This window comes from Aquarana catesbeiana, linkage group LG06 (assembly GCF_042186555.1).
Source record: "Aquarana catesbeiana isolate 2022-GZ linkage group LG06, ASM4218655v1, whole genome shotgun sequence".
NCBI lineage: Eukaryota > Metazoa > Chordata > Amphibia > Anura > Ranidae > Aquarana > Aquarana catesbeiana.
The window spans coordinates 25672964-25693995 of NC_133329.1; the positions used below are offsets into that span (position 1 = coordinate 25672964).

A 21032-nucleotide genomic window follows, 5' to 3' on the forward strand; every position below is an offset into this window, starting at 1 on the left:
GTATTAAGTTAGGACCAGAGACCTGTGGTGATGATAGAAAAAGTAATATATCGTCTGCAAATATACATAATTTGTGTGTAATACCTCCTACTTCAATGCCAGTTATAGTTTGGTTTGTTCTGATGTATTGGGCCATGGGTTCGAGTATAAGGGCAAATAATAAGGGAGATAATGGGCAACCCTGTCGGGTACCTCTTTCGATATTAACCTCCCTGGCGGTTTTCCCGAGTGTGGCTCGGGGTTAAAATTCAGTACCATTAGCGGTAACCCCGAGCCACACTCGGGATCGCATTGCAGGATCCTGGGGCGGCGTTACTTACCTAGTCCCCGGGATCCTGCGATGTCCCCCGCAGTGTCCGAGGGCTCCGTCCTCCTCCGAAGCCTCTCCGTGCCAGGCTCCGTTCCCTGCGAGCGGCGCGACGCACGGGGGCGGAGCCTGGCGGCAAATTCAAAAAAATGTCAAAATCATAACACATACAGTACTGTAATCTTACAGATTACAGTACTGTATGAAATGATTTCACATCCCTTTTGTCCCCAGTGCTTTGGCCCATGCCCTGCATGCAGTTTTACATGATATACACTGTTCTTTCTGCCTGGAAACTGGAGATTGTCCATAGCAACCAAAAAGTGTCCCTTTACGTCAAAAGTGGCTTTAGACCAGCTAGAAAACAGCGATAGTAAATTAGAACACTTGCAGAATTGAGCGATAGTGAATTGTGGGGAAATTTATTTTATTACTATTTTTTTTAATTTTTTTTAATTATTTATTTTTATTTATTATATTATAATTTATGTTTTTGTGTTTCAAACTTCATCATACCCGGGATATCTACTAGACTCTGGTTTGGACAGATTTAAGTGTGTTATTGTTAAGATTTACAGACCTACAATATAAAACGCCAAATTTCCATGCAAAATAATGGTACCGCTTTCAGCACCTAAAATCCGAAATAATCATACCGCCAGGGAGGTTAAAGGCTTCAGATTTGTATCCAGCATATTTTATATAGGCTTTGGGTTTATTATATAATGCTTTGATCCATGTTAAAAAGTGGGGTCCAAAACCCCATTTTTGTAATGAATATTGCATATATTGCCAGGATACTGTGTCAAATGCCCTCTTAACATCGAGAGATAGAAAACATAAAGGGATTTTCCGTTTTTTAGCAATATGTGCCAATAACACTGCCCTGCGTATATTATCGCCTGCCTGTCTATTTGGCATGAAGCCTACTTGATCATCTATGTATTAATTTTCCTATAATGCTATTGAGGCGTTTTGCTATTATTTTTGCTAATAATTTAATATCGAGGTTTAACAGAGAGATAGGCCGATAATTCACACAGGAAGTATCATCAGAAAGGGGTTTTGGGATCATACAAACAATTGCCATTAGTGTTTCTTGCCGAAAAGAATGTCCATCTAGAAGTTTGTTAAAAGTTTCAGTGAGAATGGGAGAGAGTATTTCTGAGAATGTTTTATAGTATAAAGCCGAGTAGCCATCTGGGCCTGGTCTTTTGTTAAGTTTTAGGTCTTTTATGGCGTTAGCAACTTCATCTATAGTTATAGGCTCATCCAAACTGCTTTTTTGATTCTGAGATAACTCAGGTAAGGTTATTTTTGAGAAGAAGGATTCAGCCTCTGTAGGATTAAATTCATTGTTTGTCTTGTATAAAGTTGCGAGATGTGAGTGAAATTTATGGGCTATTTTAACTGGATTACAAGTGTAAACATTTTTTGATAATTTCAAACGTATTGGTTTGAAAGATTTGTTAGTTGAATTTAATGCCCGAGCCAAATATGTACCTGGTTTGTTTGTATTCATGTAGAAATTGTGTTTGGAGCGTTTGAGGGATTTATCAACTGACTCAGTGAGAAATAGATCGTATTCCAATCTAGATTTTTCCAGATGAGATTTTGTACTCTGAGATGGATTATCTTGAAATGATATGTAGGCTGCATTAAAATTGAGTTCTAGTTTTTTTGCTAGATTTTTGCGTTCCCGTTTAAATAGTGCCATTTGTCTTTGTATTGTACCACGCAAGACAGGCTTATGAGCTTCCCACAGTGTTATTGGGGAGATGTCTGTTGTATTATTAATTGATATGTATTCCTTTAAAGCTTGTTCAATGGCCATTATTATTATTATTATTATTATTCAGGATTTATATAGCGCCAACAGTTTACGCAGCGCTTTACAATATAAAAGGGAGACAATACAGTTATAATATAATACAATACAATACAATAGGATTAAGAGGGCCCTGCTCAGAAGAGCTTACAATCTAATAGGGTGGGGTAGGTGGTACAAAAGGTTGTAACTGTGGGGAATGAGCTGGTGGAAGTGGTAGGAGATTAGTTGGAGACGTGATAGGCTTTCCTGAAGAGATGAGTTTTCAGGGATTGCCTGAAGGTAGCAAGAGTAGGGGCTAGCCGGATAGATGGAGGTAGCGAGTTCCAGAGGATGGGAGAGGCTCTGGAGAAATCCTGGAGACGAGCATGGGAGGAGGAGATGAGAGAGCTTGAAAGCAGGAGGTCTTGAGAGGAGCGGAGAGGACGATTTGGGTGATATTTGGAGACAAGATTAGTGATGTAGCTTGGGGCAGAGTTGTGAATGGCTTTGTATGTTGTGGTTAGAATTTTGAATTTAATTCGCTGGGTGATTGGGAGCCAGTGTAGGGATTGAAGTAGAGGGTTGGCAGACACTGAGCGGTTGGTAAGGTGGATAAGTCTGGCAGCAGCATTCATGATAGACTGAAGAGGGGATAGCCTATGGAGCGGTAGGCCAATGAGAAGGGAGTTGCAATAGTCAAGGCGAGAGATAACAAGGGAGTGAATGAGGAGCTTGGTGGTTTCATTTGTTAAAAAAGGGCGAATTTTAGAGATGTTACGGAGGTGAATTCTACAAACTTTTGACAATGATTGGATTTGAGGCTGAAATGACAAGTCGGAGTCTAGGATTACACCTAGTACCCTGGCGTGAGGGGAGGGACTGATGGTTGCATTGTTGATTTTGATGGAAAAGTCATGGAGGGGGGCACGGGCGGGGGGGAATATTAATAGCTCACCTAGCCCATCTGATGTAGTGGGTGTTTGAGCATTATGTCCGGTAAGTACCACGTTGGGTCATGCGCTTTTGGTATGGCTGAGGCTATAGTAGTGTGTACTGCATTATGGTCAGACCACGGAATCGGAATTATATCTGATGCAATAATTTCTGGTATCATTCCTATTGTTAGAAAAATATGATCTATTCTGGTGAAGGTTTGATGGGGGTGCGAGAAATAAGTGAATTTCTTTTTCATTGGGTTACTTTCTCTCCACGAATCTACCAGATTGTATTTGGAAAGAAGTTGAGAAAAAGGTAATCTAGAGGTTATTTTGGATGGTGTAAAAGGTGATTTATCTAGAAATGGGAGGAGGACCTGGTTTGAATCCCCACACATTATCACTGTTCCTATTTTGTGTGTATTAATCACTTGTAATATATGTGAGAGGAATGGTGTAGGTTGTTTGTTAGGAGCGTAGTAGGAAATCACCGTGATTGCTGTATCCATTATATAACCCATGAGTATCAGGTATCTACCTTCTGGGTCTTTAATTTCTGATGATAAGGTGAATGGTGTGGATCGGTGAAATGCAATTAGAGTTCCCCTTTGCTTGGTACAGGCAGAAGCCGTGTAAATTTGTTGATAAAAAGGAGAAATATATTTTGGAGTAGAATCTTTGGTGAAGTGTGTTTCTTGGAGGCATACTATGTGAGCCTTCTTGTTATGGAAAGTACGGAAGGCTTTGGTCCTTTTTTGAGGGACATTTATTCCCTGAACATTCAGGGAAAGTATATTCAGTGGTGCCATGGCAACAGATCAAATAGTTTTGACTTAATTTTTGTTATGCAGAGCTGACTGCGCAGATCAACCTGTGTGGACTGAAGAGATGAATAGATAGAAAAGAAACCAGTGAATTCTGGAGTAAAGAGTAAACAAAAAACATATGAGATTAGATGATACATTGTATAAATTATTTTTTGCAAGTAATCACAATTTACCCGTGAAAGAGAATAAATATCTCTCTCAGGGGAATAAGTGCCTTCGTCACACTCCCACATAATATGGTTGGGAGAATGAGGAGGGCTAATGGGGGTACATGGATCTTCCGCTTACAGGAGAGAAGTGCTATGTCAAAAGACATCAAAATGATGTTTCATTAATTGGAGTGCAGAATATAGTTTTTGTTGAAATTATTTATTCCAGGGTGGTTGTATATGGTTAGTCTTGCCCTGCGCTAAATAATTCAGTTAGAAAGGTACTGTTAATAACTTTGGTATTGATGAAGATAGTTTGAATTATTTTGGGATTTTAACCCTTTTAGAGTAAACAATTACATATTTTATTCATATGTAACTGTTTAGATATGTTAACTCATAAAATTGAGGTTGTATTGCTTCAGATTAGAATAAAAAAAAACATAATTCTAGGAACTAGTTAGGTAATAATATATTTGTTTTAAGAAAAGAAAGAAAAAGCTTCCATTACTTCTGGATTATTGAATATATTTGTCCTAAAAAGTAATAAATCTATTGTTATTACCTGATAATATATAACTGAACAAGAATTTCCTTATTTCACTTATATATTCTAAGGCTATATGAATCAGAAGTAATAAGAAATATAACTGGAATGTAACATGATCCCACACAGTGTGTGACTATCAGAATGCAGTTACATTCAGTTATAAATACAGGTTTTTTATAGAGAACTATCTCTTAGTATAATAAATGAAGAGATATCAGGAATTAGGATGTCAGTCCATTGAATCTTCTTGGTCCATGGATGATGTGGCATAACGGCCTCTTTTGTGAGAATGATGATTCCCATTTTGTTCTGATATTTTCTGGGTGCTGTCTGAAGGTGAAGATGATGCCATTCTTCTGCGTGTGGGAGTGTTGCTGCTTGTGGGTTCTGTCAGATTTAATTTTAAAAGGGTTTGTTGTAGTTCATCTGCTGATCTGCTTCTGTAAATTGTACCTTGGTAGTTAAATCTGACTGAAAAGGGGAAGCCCCATTGATACATAATGTTGTGGCGTTGCAGTTCCATTAGTTGGGGTTTCATGGATCGTCTTTTAGTAATAGTAAGTTGGGATAGGTCAGCAAAAATTTGATAATTGTGTCCTTGAAAATTAAGTTCCTTTTTTTCTCTTGCAGCAATTAGTATTTGTTCTTTCGTTCTGTAATAATGAAATTTTGTGATTATATCACGTGGGGGTCCATCTTTCTTTTTGGCTGTGAGGGCTCTGTGTACTCTGTCCAGTTCTAAACGTTCAATAGGGATATCTGGCTTTAGTTCTTGTAATAGAGCAGTAATAGTAGATTGCAGGTCTGTCACAGTTTCAGGTATTCCCCTTATGCGCAAGTTTGAACGTCTGGCTCTATTTTCGTAATCTTCGAGCTTAGTTTGAAGTATTAAATTCTCTTTTTTTAATTGTTCCAATTCTGTTATATTTTCTTGGGTTGTAATTTCAATTTCATCCATTTTTATTTCTAAGGCTGCGGTGCGGTTTCCCAGCTCTCTTATTTCTTTGGTTAGGCTTTTTGTTATTTGGTCTGAGGTTTGTTTTAAAGCCTTATGAAGCATCTTTTCAAATTGTAATAATATTACTGGGGATACTGAGGAGGCTTGTGGAGAAGTTTGTGAGAGGATTTGTTCTGTATCTGACTCAAATGGAGAGTCTTGCTGTGACATTTTCTGTCTGTGAGAGCGCCCTGATGCTGTATCTTGTGAGGTGACTGGAGCTGCTTCAGCTGCAGTGAGTGCCTGTGAGCTCTTTGTGAGGTGATTTTTATTTCTGCCATGGCTTCCTCCCAGTACCATATTTCCTGCCCAAACTTTCACAGTTTGTTCCCTGGGGTAAAAAGGTTCAAATGGATACCTTTTGAGCCTGCAGGCTCCGCTTTGTCCTTCTCTTCTCTCCTCAGCGGTGTGGAGCTCTAACAATGCATGTCTGCTCTGCTAGGCTCCGCCTCCTGCCCCCTGTTCTCCTTTTCTAACCAAATGAAACCCTATAAATCCTTGCATATTTAGGGCTACACTGCAAGGTGAGGTGTCTGAATATATATTGTTTACTATTGCTATTTTGTAATTTGATTCCATCTGATGTTTGAACATTATCTGGGTTATATACGTCCTTACCTACAATGCTTCCTTATTATGGTTTTTTCTGACTGTTGTATATTTTTCTTTCTAGGTGACGCTCTGACTGTGGGAATGTGTATGGGCATTCCACCAGTGGTTCTAATTTCTAACTCTCGGGCTCCCAGGGAGCCAATTTGCTCTAGCGGTTATGATTGTTTGTTTATGTTTTATTTTTGTGCCCTTTTTTTCGGTCCGTGGCTTTCTAATGTGATCTGCCGCCTCTTGGGGCGTTCCTATGGTGGGACGCATGGCGACGCCTCTCTGGGAGACTGGTGGATGCGAGATGCATTCCATCTGTCCCTGATATGTCAGCGCCGCCTGTGCGTGCGGCCTCTTGTCGGTTGATCATTCATGCGCGGTCGCGCCGAGAATGCGCACGAGCGCGGGCGTCCGGCACCATTGTTTAAATGGTCCCCCCCTCTGATGATCTGACAAGCACTGCAGAGCGGGGAGACGCCAACCTTTGTGTTTTTTCACATGTACATGGTAAGCCCCTTCTTCTCAGACGGCATATTTAGATATTTATTTATATTTTTATATATATTTATATATATATATATACATATTTATATATTTTAGACTAAGGGCTGCCTGCTGATGGCCGCTTATATTTATGTTTTACCATTTGCCCTCTGAATCTAGCTCTGTCCCTTATAGGGGATATATACCCATAAGACCCATATAAGACCCATAAGACACGGGACGCCCTAGAGTCATTCACTGACCTGGAGCTTTATTCAAAGCTCTGATTAGCCTCCCATCCTGTATAGATCAACAGACTTTGGTAAATATACTTTTTGCTTTTCTCGCCCCCCTTGCTCTATTTATGCTATTATGTAGGTGACACACCATCATTTAAGATAGGGGTTCTACACACCCCGTGTTTAGGAATAGCTATCATGGCCCCTAATGACATCTTATAGGTGTTTTTCTCTTCCTTTTTTTCAAACAGTTTTTTTATTTTTCTATGTTTTGGTTTTTCTGTTTTTTCCACCGCTAGCTATGCAAATGGTAATATAGGGAACATTTGGTTCCCATACTCTCACCGCTTTTTGGTTGGCACCCATCTACACCCCCGCTGGCACAGCTGCTTCACCCATCTTCCTCTAAGGAATCATTTGCATGGTAGGTATTTCCCAGATAATGTGATTGTTCATCTGTTCCATATGGTTGTCATGGATATCCCTGTTTCTCTGTACCATTATGATATGTCCTTTTTATCTTTTATAGTAAAAACAAAATTATGACCATACATACTCCTACTTTATACCCCTGATGAAGGTATTTAATCAGAAACGGGTGCCGGGGATCACTATACACTCGAGAGTACAAATTTTGTTGTCATATTTTTCATGTAACTTGTTGTTTTTTGTTTTTGTTATTTTTTATGTGTGTACATTTTCTGTAAAAATTCTGATTTTTTTTAATATCGGTCATTTTTTAAAATAAAGTCTATCTTTATTAAGATTTTTTCCATTATCAGGAAATACAAACAGGTAGTACATGTCAATCCAATAATACAGAGTAATAAGAACAGTCATTGAGAAGACATACAACAAACGTCAAACCTTAAGAGTGGTGTCACAGTGCTACCAGTCCATCAGAACATGGGATGTTTACCATACAAACCAGGGAGGGGAGGTTAAGGGAGGGAAGGAAGGACCCAGGGAGTGGCTGAACAAACAAAAATATTATTTCACATAAAAGAGATTGTCGCTCACTGGGTCTAGTGTCAGTGGGGTCTCCAAGGCGCCCAAACTGAGAGGATCAGGGCGCCTCAGGGGGGACCCCACTTGGGGGGAAGGGGGATTGGGCTGAGATAGGGAGAACACCATGGGATCCCAACAGATTAATAGAAATGAGAAAGGATAGAGTTCAACATCTATACTTAAGAGGGCGCCACATAACCAGAGGGTAATAGAACAGTTCCTGGGTTAAGCTCTGAGTGATCCCACAAGTCCCAATTTTTTTTAAATTGAGGAAGTGTAATGTGAACTGTTGCAGTTAGGTGTTCCATTCTGCGGATGTGTTCCAATATTTGCAGCGTCTGTGCAAGGGTAGGAAGGGAGGTGGACAGCCATCTCAGGGATATAGCCCTTTTTGCTGCCAGAAGAATATAGGCAACTAATTTTTGGGTGTGTTTGGGGATGCCAGGGAACGGCAGACCCAGAAGAAACTGGATCTTGTCCAGGGGTAGAGTAATTTCAAGGAGTTTCTGTAGATGGGCATGTATAGAAGCCCAAAAGGGTTGGATAATGGGGCACTCCCAAAAAAATGTGAAAATGGAAGCCTGTGTCCTCCTGGCACTGCCAACACACCCAGGGAGTCTTGGGGTCATATCTATGTATGATCTCTGGGGTTCTATACCAAAAAGAGAAGTATTTTTTATGTTGTCTCCCTCTATTCCACACATCTTGAAGACTTGGAAGCTGTCTCCCATATCTTCCACCATTGTGGAAGTTGAATAGGCTGCTTAATGATCTGGGACCATTTCTGCATGTAGGAATGATATGTGTTAGTGAGTGAGAGAGCTTCATGTAGGTATCTATAGATATCAGAGATAAGATGAGCTTGGTATGGACCTTGAGAACATAGGAGTTCAAAAGGGGTGGGCTTATCCAAGGTTAAATCAGAGGATTTAGAGAGAAAATAGTGTTTAAATTGGAGGTAGGAATAGAATGATTGTTTAGAGAACTGGTATTTATGCTGCAGTTCATTGAAAGGTAGGAGTGTGTGGGTGAGTTAATGTACCAGATTTCGGAGCTGAAAAATTTCAGCCTGTGTCCATGGGAGCATTCGGGTATAGAAGAGGCTATCTGGGATGTCAGGATTAAACAATACATTCAATAGGGGTGGACATGGCGCGGAAAGGGTGAATTGGCGGGAACATTTTTTCCATATGGAGAGGGTGAATAGCATTGGGTTTAAACAAAGGCTTCAAAGTTGTGTCATAGAGGCCTCTAGATCTGTCCAAATCATGGAGCAGGGGGGTTAACCGGGCTGGTGATACTCATTTCAATCTCTGCCCAAATGCTGGATGCCATTCTGTAAGACCAGGTGATAATCGATTTGAGGTGAGTAGCAAAATAATATTTAATAAGGTCTGGGGCTCCCAATCCACTTCTGGACCTAGGATCTAACACTACTGAACTAGCTATTCGATGAGTCTTATAGTGCCAGATAAAGTTGAGGAATGACCTCTGAGTGGCTTTGAGTTGGGACATGGAGACAGGTATCGGTAGGGTTTTAAATAGATAAAGGAGTCTCGGCAAAATAGACTTCTTCAGGACATTGATGCGACCCAAGAGAGAAATGGGATATGTATCCCACTGTCGCAAGAGGTGGTCAATGTCACGGAAGAGTGGGGGAAAATTGGCCTGATAGAGGGAGTATGATGGGGTAAGATGTATCCCTAAATATTTAAGAGAATTTGGGCACCAGTGATAGGAATAGTTTTGTTGAAGGGTGGCAAGGTCTCAGTGTGGAATATGTAGTGGCAGGGCCTCTGTTTTGCTTGTGTTGATTTTATATCCTGAGAGGAAGCTAAATTCTTTGAGTAGAGCATGTAAGTTCAGGAGAGAGGTGTGGGGTCTGGTCAGAGTGAGCAGAATGTCGTCTGCAAACAATGACAGTTTATACTCATTATGACGTAAGGAGACTCCACGGATGTCAGAATGAGTGCAGATAGCTGTAGCTAGAGGTTCTAGACAGAGGATAAAAAGTAGGGGCAAAAGCGGTCATCCCTGTCTGGTTCCATTACTCAAAGAGAAAGAAGGTGATAGATAGGATGATAGCTGAACTTGGAAGGAAGGATGGGAGTATAAGGCATGTAGTGCTGCCATAAAGGGGCCATCAAAACTATATTTGGAGAGTGTAGCAAACAGAAAGGGCCAGCTGAGCCTATCAAAGGCTTTCTGTGCGTCAAGGCTCAGAATCAAGGCTGGGCGGGACGTTTTGTTTAACAAATCTATGAGGTCTATGATACGTCTTGTATTATCTCCAGCGTGTCTGGCTGTTACAAAGCCTACTTGGTCTTTATGTATGAGTCTGGGTATTAAGTGAGAAAGTCAGTTAGCTAAGATTTTTGTAAATATTTTGTAGTCGGAGTTAAGTAAAGCAATAGGTCTGTAGTTGTCAGGGAGGGAGGGATCTTTACCGGGTTTCGGGATCACAGAGATGTGGGTATGAAGGAATTGGGAGTGAGGTTCTGTGCCTTGAAATAAGGAAGTATAGAGAGAAATCAAATGTGGACTTAAAATAGGTAAAAAGGTTTTATAATATGAGTATGGCAGGCCATCTGGGCCAGGGGATTTTTGGGTAGGAAGATTTTTAACTACTTCAGCTACAGTAATTCCTCAGGGGTAATTGCAGAGTTCAGAGAAAGGAGATGATCAGGGGATAGTTTGAGTAGATGTAGCGAAAAGAAGAAAGAAGAAGAAAGAGTCAAACCTCTTCTGCGTAAAATCATAGTTAGGGTCAGTTTGTAAACAGCTATATAATTTGTGATAGAATTCTCCAAAAGCTTTGGACATGGTGAGGGGGCAGTAAGTAGGAGTACCGTCAGTTTGTCTGAGGAAATCTGAAGATGAAAGAGAAGGGCAAGGTTTTAGTTTATTCACTACCATTCTATGGGGCTTATTTGAATATTCATAGAATTTCTGTTTGGACCACAGGAGAGATTTGTCAATTTTTTTCAAATATAGTGATCCAAGTTGATTACGCAGAAAAATAACGGCTCGGAGCCCAGCCTCTGTGGGGGAAGATACCAAGAGTTTCTCAGCTTTGCGGAGTTTAGACAAGAAGGAGGAGCGTTGGAATGTTGCATCTTTTTTTAAGCGAGAACCAGTGGCTATGCAATGTCCTCGAAAGACGGCCTTGTGGTCCTCCCATAGGGTGGAGGGCCCCGAGACAGTATCTACATTAAGTTCAAAGTATTCAGTTAAGCTTTTTGAGAGGAGGTCTCTAGTTTCAAGGGTGTGGAGAAAGGACTTGTTAAGACGCCAATGACAAGTTCTGGGGGAGGTGGAAGAAAGGGCAATATCTAGTTGTACGGAGGAATGATCTGACCAAGTTATGGGGTTGATTTCCGAGGAGACCACAGAAGTCAGGAGGGCAGAGGAGATGGGGGTGAGAGTAGAACGTGTATTGTTTGTGTGTAGGATGTTTAATCCTCCAAATGTCTAGGAGGTTTTTCCCTCTGATAAGCTTATGGAAGGATTTGGAGAAGCGGTCAGATGACGGTGTTGTGGGTGGGAATAATATGTGTCTGTCTTTACTAGGTGACACGGTCATGTTAAAATCTCCGTCAATCACCAAAAAAGGCTGTGAAAATTTGTCTAGAGTGTCAAACATAGTGGTAAGGAACTGAACCTGACCTGAGTTAGGAGCATATACATTTACTATGGTAAGAGATTGGGTGAGAAATGCACAATCTAGGATAATAAATCTGCCCTGGGGGTCCAGGTGTGAGGATTTGGCTCTTAAAGGACAGGAACGATTAATTAAGATTGCAACACCTGCTTTCCCAGAGGGGTCAGAGGCCATGAAGGATATCGGGAAATGTTTGCTAGCAAATTTAGGGGATCCCCCAGGGCGGAAATGAGTCTCCTGGACCAAAATTAAGTCAGCTTTGGAAGCTTTAAACTCTTTCAGAGCCAACCATCTCTTACAAATAGAGTTTAAACCTTTTCCATTGCAGGTAACAAATTTTATTGCCATATTAAACTAGTATGGTAAATAGGCAAAAGGTAAACAGCGTAATATACAGTAGGTGAGGGATACCATTGTGTAATGATCAGTATGTGGTATATGTAGTATAGTAGTAGCATTGTGACAAAAATATACACAGTCCAAAAAGTGTATCAGCCTTAGGTCAAAAAAAGGGGGCCTGAGGAAAAGCAAAATGAAAACAAAAATGAAAATAAAAGTAGAAATAAAAATAAAAATTGAAAAAGGACAAAAAAGAAAAAAGGAAAAATGTATCTGTGTCAAAAAAGAAGCCTGGAAGGCTAAAAGCCTCCAGGAAACCCATGTCTGAGCCTAGGGGTGGGAAGGGGAGCATGAGGACCTCCAAAAATGGGGGACGGACATCCCCCCTCACCCTCCAGATATCAAGGCCTGGGTCACAAAACAGGAACTATAGAACAAACTAACTTGTGAGCTAGGGTGCCATAAAAACAGCAAGCAGCACACCCCATGGGCAAGGGGTGAATAAATCCATCACAGGATGATGGGTTAAACAAGAACCTCAAAAGGTCATGTAAAGTGGGAGTCAAAGCTTTATCCAGATCACAGGGTCTTCAGGTCGGGAACCTGGAGGTGGGGCGCCTTTGAGGTGTGAAGTTGGCTTTGGATGATTTCTGTTGAACCGAGGTCCAGATGCGACTCTGAGCTGTTGGAGGCTGAGGGGTAGCAGGGAGCAGCAGAGGGTCTTCGTCTGGAAGCGGCAGAAGGCCTAGGTTACGTAGAAAGTTGTCACTTTCCTGGAGATCCTGTAGTGAATACTGTATGCCTTCACGGGAAGCAGAGAGGCAAAACGGGAATCCCCAGTGGTACATAACTTTGTGGATTTGAAGGTGTAGTGTCAGCGGGTGTAAATTTCTCCACCTGGCAAGGGTGATAGGTGAGAGGTCTTTGAAAATCTGGATCTTAGAACCCTTGAAGTCCAATCTGGATTGGTTGCGGGTGGCAATAGTAAGTGCTTCTTTGCTGTCATAGTAGTGAAACCTGGCAATCACATCCCTCGGATTGGCTCTAAACGTCAATCTATGTCAGGGATATTAGGGGCCACCCACCACATTGAACAGGCTTAGGAGGTATGAACGGAGGTCTCTATCCTCTATTGCTTCAGGAATACCTCTGATTCACAGGTTCTGCCTGTTTTCAAAGTCCTCCTGTTGTGCTTGAAGCTGGGTGACTGAGTGCTTCATGGCAGCATTATCTTCTTCCAAAACTTGAACATATTGCACTAGTTCATCAAACTTGGACTCCAGTGTATCATTGCGGTCTCCCAATTGGCCTATTTCCCCTCTCAGTTCCTTGGCAAGTTTACCCACCTCATGTGCAATGTTATGGGTGATGGCCTGGAGCAGGGAGTGCAGTTTAGTGTCCAAAACCTCTGCCGTTAGTGGGGGATGATCCCTGTAAGGGCGTGGGGACATAATCAAAGAGTACCTGTCATGGGCTCAGAGCGCTCCGGAGGGTCTTGCACCCAGTCCTGGCTACTCGAGGCCATGGATGAGGGCCTGTGAAGGAAGCGGTCTACGGTGGAGGAGGCCCAGGGCTGGAGGACTGCAGCGTAGGTCTGTCTCTGGTCTCCAATCTTGCCCGTGGTGTGCTCGTGCACTGCGGGAGACGAAGGAGGTGACACCCGTGGTTATCAGAGCTTCGGATTGGTCAGCGGGAGTCCCAGGAAGGCGGCGGGGGATGGAGCTCTAGTCTTACACATCCACCATATTCAGAAGCCACGCATGCGCCTACCACCGATCATTTTATGATCATATGTTTTTATGCATATTCAAAAAATATAATCTTTTGTTAATACATGTGTGGGTTGCCTACAAAGTCCCAATAAAGGGGGATTTCTCTTTTTTTTTTAATCATTGGTGTCAGTGGGAGGAATAATGCCCCATCATTGGTGTCAGCGGGAGAAATGGTACCGCATCATTGGTGTCAGCGGGAGAAATGGTACCGCATCATTCTTGTCAGTGGATGGAATAGTACCCCAAGGGCTGGATAATGGCAAGCAAAGGGCCACTTCAACCTCCGAGCCGCAGTTTGGAGACCAATGATCTAGCCAATAACAGAAATATGTGCTGACTCATTAAATAACTGAAGTATGAATTAACTGAGATTTGGGAACCTAGACCATGCTTAAAAAAAAAAAAAATCAATTTTACAGACGCTCCCAAAATTAAGCATCTTACCCACCTAGAGCCCCATGGTGTGACCCTGCAGTCCCAAGTATTCTCTCCTCTTCTAATTACATGAAGAAAGGTCCTTCTTTGGGTGTCTACATCATTTCCAGCATGAGGTTGGCACTTTCTATTGGCTTTTTCAGTAGTGGGATCCTCTCAGCATCCAGAAGATGAGTTTGCAGTAATGATGTCAACATGAGGGGACTGTCAGGGACTGAGTGGTGCATAAACATCTGCAGCACTGCACTAGCAGTCCCCTGAACCCAGAAATGGTGCCAGTGAGGGACCTAGATTGTGGCCTTAGGTGATCATATCTTGTTTTACAGGGTAAGAAAAAAACATACAAAATAGGTTAGCAGAGGATGGGAGAGGTTCACGTTTGCCTGGAGATGAGCTCTAAGATTATTTGCTTTCAGTTTGACATACTATTGCTATCATGTTGTTGTTAGAAGTGCTGAAGCCTCAGCATGTTTCTGTGCACAACCTTCATTTTATGAACGAGAAATCACTCCAGCTGTGAGGTGATGAGGAGGGAATGCTGATGGGAAGGCTGAGCATTAAAAGTGAGCTGTTAAGGGGTCTAAATGACCAAAGCAGATCAATTTACCCATCAATGGCCCATCTGTGGCAAATATCACTGTGGGTCCCTAAGTTGTGTGATTCTTCTTGGCTCTCCTCTCAGACCGATAATGAATCTTATCTAACAAGATGAAAAACATTGTTACCAGTACTGCATCTTTAGCTACAATTAGATACATATTTTAAAAACACTGCTACATAAATTGAAGGTCTTGAAGCAAAAAGGAGGCAACTCCAGTTTCACAATTTTTTTTTCACAACTTAAATTATTTTTTTCAACTTGGCTTTTTTACCTACTTGTTGTCAATGTATTAACACATGATTCAGCACTGTCAGCACTCAGCACACAAATATATTTTTTCAATAAAGCAGGGCAAATTTTAATGTTTTGAAGCTGCCTAGTTCTTCCATCAAACATTTTAGACTGGCAGTTCTATCTGTTGAGGAACATGGAAATCAATGCTCAAAGTTGTCTCCTTTTTGGACCAATCAAAAGAGCAGATTTTCCTGAACAAAATAGGACAGACATATAACCGAAAAAGTGAATACATTTCAGCTTCCTCCTTTTTGCTGCAAGCCCTTCAATTGTTATGTATATTTTTGGCTTGTATTCATTTGTATGGCTGTAGACCAGTGATGGCGAACCTCGTCACCCCAGATGTTTTGGAACCACATTTCCCATTTACTCTGCAGTGTAATTAAGAATCATGGGAAATGTAGTTCCAAAACATTTGGGGTGCCAAGGTTTGCCATCACTTCTGTAGACTGTAGATATTGGCAATCATAAATGTCACTGCACTGGTGGCCCAGGGGGACAAGACCTCTGCAAACGACAGATATTGTAGGTCATTTGCAATAAACTTACACTTACACAGTATGCTATTTTGAACCAAAGCACAAGCTGTTTTTCTCAGTTTTTCTGTATCTTTTTCTACCTAACAGAAAGAAGGAAGGTGGTCACTAAGAGATGTAAGTTATTAAAATATTTTTACACTTGGGACACTATAAGCAAAGTAGAAAAATGGAAAATGATGTGTTAGGTATTTAATTACTTTTTCATGTGTATGTACTATACATTTTAATGAATAATACACCTGTAACTCAAAATATATGACATACATTTTGCACTGGTTGAGTTTAGCCATCATAAATGAATCAGCCAATTTGGTTTTACTTGAATTTTTGGAATCCCAATAAAATTCCAGGAACTTGAGTTGCATTAAAGTCAATGGGCGGGACACATTTTGATAGTCACTTGTGGTCCTTTGGAGCCCTCTAGGCTACCTTTTGTCCCTCAAGACTGGGTTTCAAGACTTCATTCTGGGGAAAGATGGGCAGTTTAGAGTCGTAGGACTGTATACTTAATTTTTGCTGTTGTCCATCTTTCCCCTCTTAACCCTGGAGAAAGGCTCATAGGACAAAGTAAACAAGGCCTGATTTTTTTTTCTCCCTATGCTAAGCCTTAATCATCTCAACAAGGACTGAATAGGAATTCAAATGAGTTTCCAACCAAATGTGGTGGTCCCCACATATTATATTCGGGTTCCCTTTGTTGCATACTACCCAGCTGACAATATTTTTACCCATTCTGCATTTCTGTCCTTGCCTGTGTTTGTTTTCCTTGACTGTATGAGTAGAAAAAATGAAATTAAAATTAATAGCATTTATGTTCTAAAACTTAATCTGTAAATATTTTATAAGAAAAATAAAAATTCATAAAATATATATATATATATATATATATATGTATATTTAATGATGGAGGGAAAGAATATGTTAAGTTCAAATAGTCTTTATTGAGATTTTGAACAAATACAAAGGAGAAGGGGGGAACAAAACAGGAGAAAAGTAATACGAGTTCACAAATATATTAAAGGAGGAAAAGAATATGTTAATGTGGAACCCCCTCAGGCCATAACCTGGAGGAAGGGGGCTGTTATCACCAGTTCCTCACCATGTATGATTCAGTGACTTTATCCTTATTGCTTAACACAGCAACGTTTTCCAGGGAAAAGACTACAGGGGTTGCTTTCCTCTGCATGCTCCCACAAACAGAACACAAATGTAAGTTGTGAACTTTTTAAATATTTAAATTGCTGCCCCTGCCCATGTTTGCTTGACTTGGCAGGGATGGTGTTACAAGAAAAAAATAAAACTAACTTTTAAAAAATTGTAAATATGTGCACAATGAAAATAACAAATAAAGTGATGGTGGTTGAAAATATCATGGGGTTGCCCAGGTCAGAACATTTCTGCTAAATATGGGAGGAGTTGCAGTTCATTGTCTTTGTGACAGATTAACCACTTCCCCCAGGAATGTTTACCCCCCTTCATGACCAGGCCATTTTTTGTGATACGGCACTGTGTTACTTTAACGGACAGTTGCGCGGTCGTGCGACGCTGTACCCAAATAAAATGTATGTCCTTTTCCCCAACAAATAGAGCTTTCTTTTGGTGGTATTTGATCACCTCTGAGGTTTTTATTTTTTGCGTTATAAACAAGAACTTTTGAAACATTTTGAAAAATAAACAATATTTTTTACTTTCTGCTATAAAACATATCCAATAAATAAAAAAAAAAAAATCTAATTTCTTCATCAATTTAGGCTAATATGTATTCACCTAAATTTTTTGGGCAAAAAATCCCAATAATTGTATATTGATTGATTTGCGCAAAAGTTATCGCATTTACAAACTATGGGATATTTTTATGGCATTTTTATTTTTACTTGTAATGGTGGCGATCAGCGATTTTTAGCAGAACTGCGACATTGCGACAAATCGGACACTATGTGACACTTTTTGGGAACCAGTGACACTAATACAATGATTAGAGCTAAAAAAAATGCACCGTCACTGTACTAATTCCACTGGCAGGGAAGGGGTTAACATCAGGGGCAATCAAAAGGTTAAGAGTGCTCCTTGGGAGTGCTTTCTTACTGTGTGGGGGATGGCTTAACTGGAGGAAGAGATAAATCCATGTTCCTGTTTAGCAGAAACTCAAGATCTTCATCTTCCTCTCTGACAGATATGGGCAGACTGCCGTTCTGCCTCTCCTGTCAACGATTGGCAGGCCCAATCAAAGTGGGAGCAGTCGGCGGTGGCACACGTGTGCCCCAAACCCGGAAGAAGCCACAATGTTCAGGTACAGTATCTCACAAAAGTGAGTACACCCCTCACATTTTTGGAAATCTTTTCTTCTATCTTTTCATGTGACAACACTGAAGAAATTACACTTTGCTACAATGTAAAGTAGTGAGTGTACAGCTTGTATAACAGTGTAAATTTGCTGTCCCCTCAAAAGAACTCAACACACAGCCATCACGACGATCGTTGTTGACACGCCGCAACCCCACGATCTAGGTAAAAAGTCTGACAAAGACTCTTTACCACGTGATCAGCCGTGACCAATCATGGCTGATCACAATGTAAATAGGAAGAGCCGGTGATTGGCTTTTCCTCACTCGCGTCTAACAGACGCGAGTAGAGGAGAGCCGATCGACTGCTCTCCTGACAGGGGGGTCTGTGCTGATTGTTTATCAGCACAGCCCTCCCTCGGATCCCACCCAGGACCACCAGGATTGCCACCACACTGGACCACCATGTATGCCCCCTAGACCCCCAGGGAAATACCAATCTATGCCCAGGCAGCTGCCAATCAATGCCCAGCTGCCAATCAGTGCCCACTCACAATGCCTACCACTGCCAGTGCCACCAGGGATGCCTATCAGTGCCTCATATCAGTGCCGCGTATTAGTGCCCATCAGTGCCGCCTATCAGTGCCACCCATAAGAACCCATCTTTGCAGTCTTTCAGTGCCCATCAGTGTCGCCTATCAGTGCCCATCAGTGCCCACCAGTGCCACCCAGTGACACCCATGAGTGCCCATCAGTGCCGCCTATCAATGCCCATCAGTGCTACATATCAGTGCCACCCATCAGTACCACCTACCAGTGCCCATCAATGCCGCATATCAGTGCCCATCATCAGTGCCCATCATCAGTGCCCGCTCATTGGTGCCACCTCATCAGTGCCACCTTATCAGTGCCTGTCAGTGCCGCCTTATCAGTGCCCATCAGTGAAAGAGAAAACTTACTTATTTACAAAATTTTTTAACATAAACAAGTAGAGCTGAAAGCTGAAAATTGGTCTGGGCAGGAAGGTGTATAAGTGTTCTGTATTGAAGTGGTTAAGGATGTTTTGCAGAACTGGCTGCAAATCACATCTGGGCAGATTCACTCACCCCCATACTCAAGCACCCCTTTTTTTGTCTTGGAGAAGATGATAGTGTTTATGGACATGCAGAGGGCTGCTAGGATAGGAGGACATCAGCTCATGTATGTCAGATATTAACATGCTTTCTCTTTTTTTTTTTACATTTGTATTTAAAGTGGAAAAAGATAAAATTGGAATCTTCTCCAGATCGGATAGCAGTGAATACACCTGGTTGGTGAAGTTGCTCACATCAACAAATTTCAGTGGTTGGGTTCTGAGTGCCACACCGTATTATATAGCTAACTATCAATTCGAAAAGTTCAAAAATGATGTGTCTCAGTGCACATTCGGTATATTATATCATACGAAGAACAGTGGAAGAATCAATGTGACCAATGTAACAAGTTCTCTGTATGATGAGGAGCTGAAACATCTTCATGAAAAACTTGGTAAGAGTTAGATTATTATGCAAATTAATTAGCACTTTTAGTGTTTTATCTTCTTTCCTTCTTTTGCCCAAAAAAGACAAACGAAATTATTACATCATTAGTCATAGTCATTTGAAAAAAAAAGTGCATCCATAATACACAGTAAACCTTGTGGCAATCTCCTTTAACCACTTCAACCCCGGAAGATTTGACCCCCTTCTTGACCAGAGCACTTTTTACAATATGGCACTGCATCACTTTAACTGACAGTTGCGCAGTCATGCAATGTTGTACCCAAATTAAATTTGCGTCCTTTTTTTCCCACAAATAGAGCTTTCTTTTAGTGGTATTTGATCACCACTGTGTTTTTTATTTTTTGCGCTATAAACAAAAAAAGAGCAACAAGTTTGAAAAAAAAATAAATACATTTTTTACTTTTTGCTATAATAATTATCCCCAAAAATGTTTTTAAAAAACAAATTTCTTCATCTGTTTAGGTCAATATGTATTCTTCTACATATTTTTTGGGAAAAAAAACGCAATATTGATTGGTTTGCGCAAAAGTTATAACTTCTGCAAACTATGCAAATCATTTATGGCATTTTTATTATCTTTAGTCTTTTTAAAAGTAATAGCGGTGATCTGCGATTTTTAGCAGTATTGCGACATTGCGGCGGACAGATTGGACACTTTTGACACATTTTTGGGACCATTGACATTTATACAGCGATCAGAGCTATAAAAATGCACTGATTACTGTATAAATGTCACTGGCAGGGAAGGGGTTAACACTAGGGGGTGATCAAGGGGTTAAATATGTGTTCCCTCAGTGTGTTCTAACTGTGTGGGGATAGGACTGACTGGGGGAGGAGACATATTGTTCCTACTTAGTAGGAACAATCGATATGTCTCCTCTCACCTGACAGAACAGGGATTTGTGTGTTTACACACACAAATCCTCGTGCTGGCTCTCATGTCCACGATCGCACCGACGTGCATCGGAGTGGTGGCTCTTAAAGGGAACAACATACCTATACGTTGTTTTGCCCAGCGGAGCCATTCTTCCGACGTATATCGGCGTGAGCCGGTCGGAAAGCGGTTAAATATGTATTGTATAATGCAATTTGCATGACTGTAAACGGAAATATTAAGCTGACAGTCCCACAGAGTTCAGGAAGGTTGAAGGAGTTGTGAACATCCAAAGAACAAAATTGATGGCCTCGGGTAAAGAAGACCCAACAAATGGGGTGGGTTTATAAAAACTAGAAGAAATCTTGTTGCAATGCAGCTGGTTTGTGTGTCTAGAATTTGACCGGTTTCGACCAATGACTTGTATCCCATCTACAGGGAGGGACAATGTGATTGTGGTGATTGACGATCTGGAGAAAAGCACAGATCGGGTGAAAAATCAGATCCTGAAGGAGCAGCACAGTATTAAGAAATGGGCCCGGGATCTTTTTATTTTTTGCCAAGAGGAAAAAAAAACTGATCCACATATCATACCAAGTATGGAGGAAAAGATGAAGCATCTGGAAGCCATGATAACAGGTAATAATCACACATTAATTAATAAAACTTAACTTTTTTAGCACAGTACCTAGTTCATTTTCACTACCAACAACTCTACTTTTTAAAACACACATTTACAGAAGACAGACTGCAGGTAGATGTGCCTCTTTCCAGATCTATTGTCACATC

At 41.0% G+C, this 21032-nt stretch overlaps 1 protein-coding gene across 4 annotated transcripts in view; it reads left to right on the forward strand.

Annotated features, from left to right (window-relative positions):
• Positions 1 to 21032, forward strand: part of LOC141148237 (uncharacterized) — a 122420-nt gene that overhangs the window by 40302 nt on the left and 61086 nt on the right. For 3 of the 4 annotated variants that reach the window (XM_073635487.1, XM_073635490.1, XM_073635489.1), the window contains exons 4-6: positions 15634 to 15660; positions 19083 to 19355; positions 20682 to 20882. In XM_073635487.1, the coding sequence (XP_073491588.1) occupies positions 15634 to 15660; positions 19083 to 19355; positions 20682 to 20882 (501 nt within the window). The remainder of the gene's footprint in view (positions 1 to 15633; positions 15661 to 19082; positions 19356 to 20681; positions 20883 to 21032) is intronic. The other variant, XM_073635488.1, reaches the window with a different exon arrangement.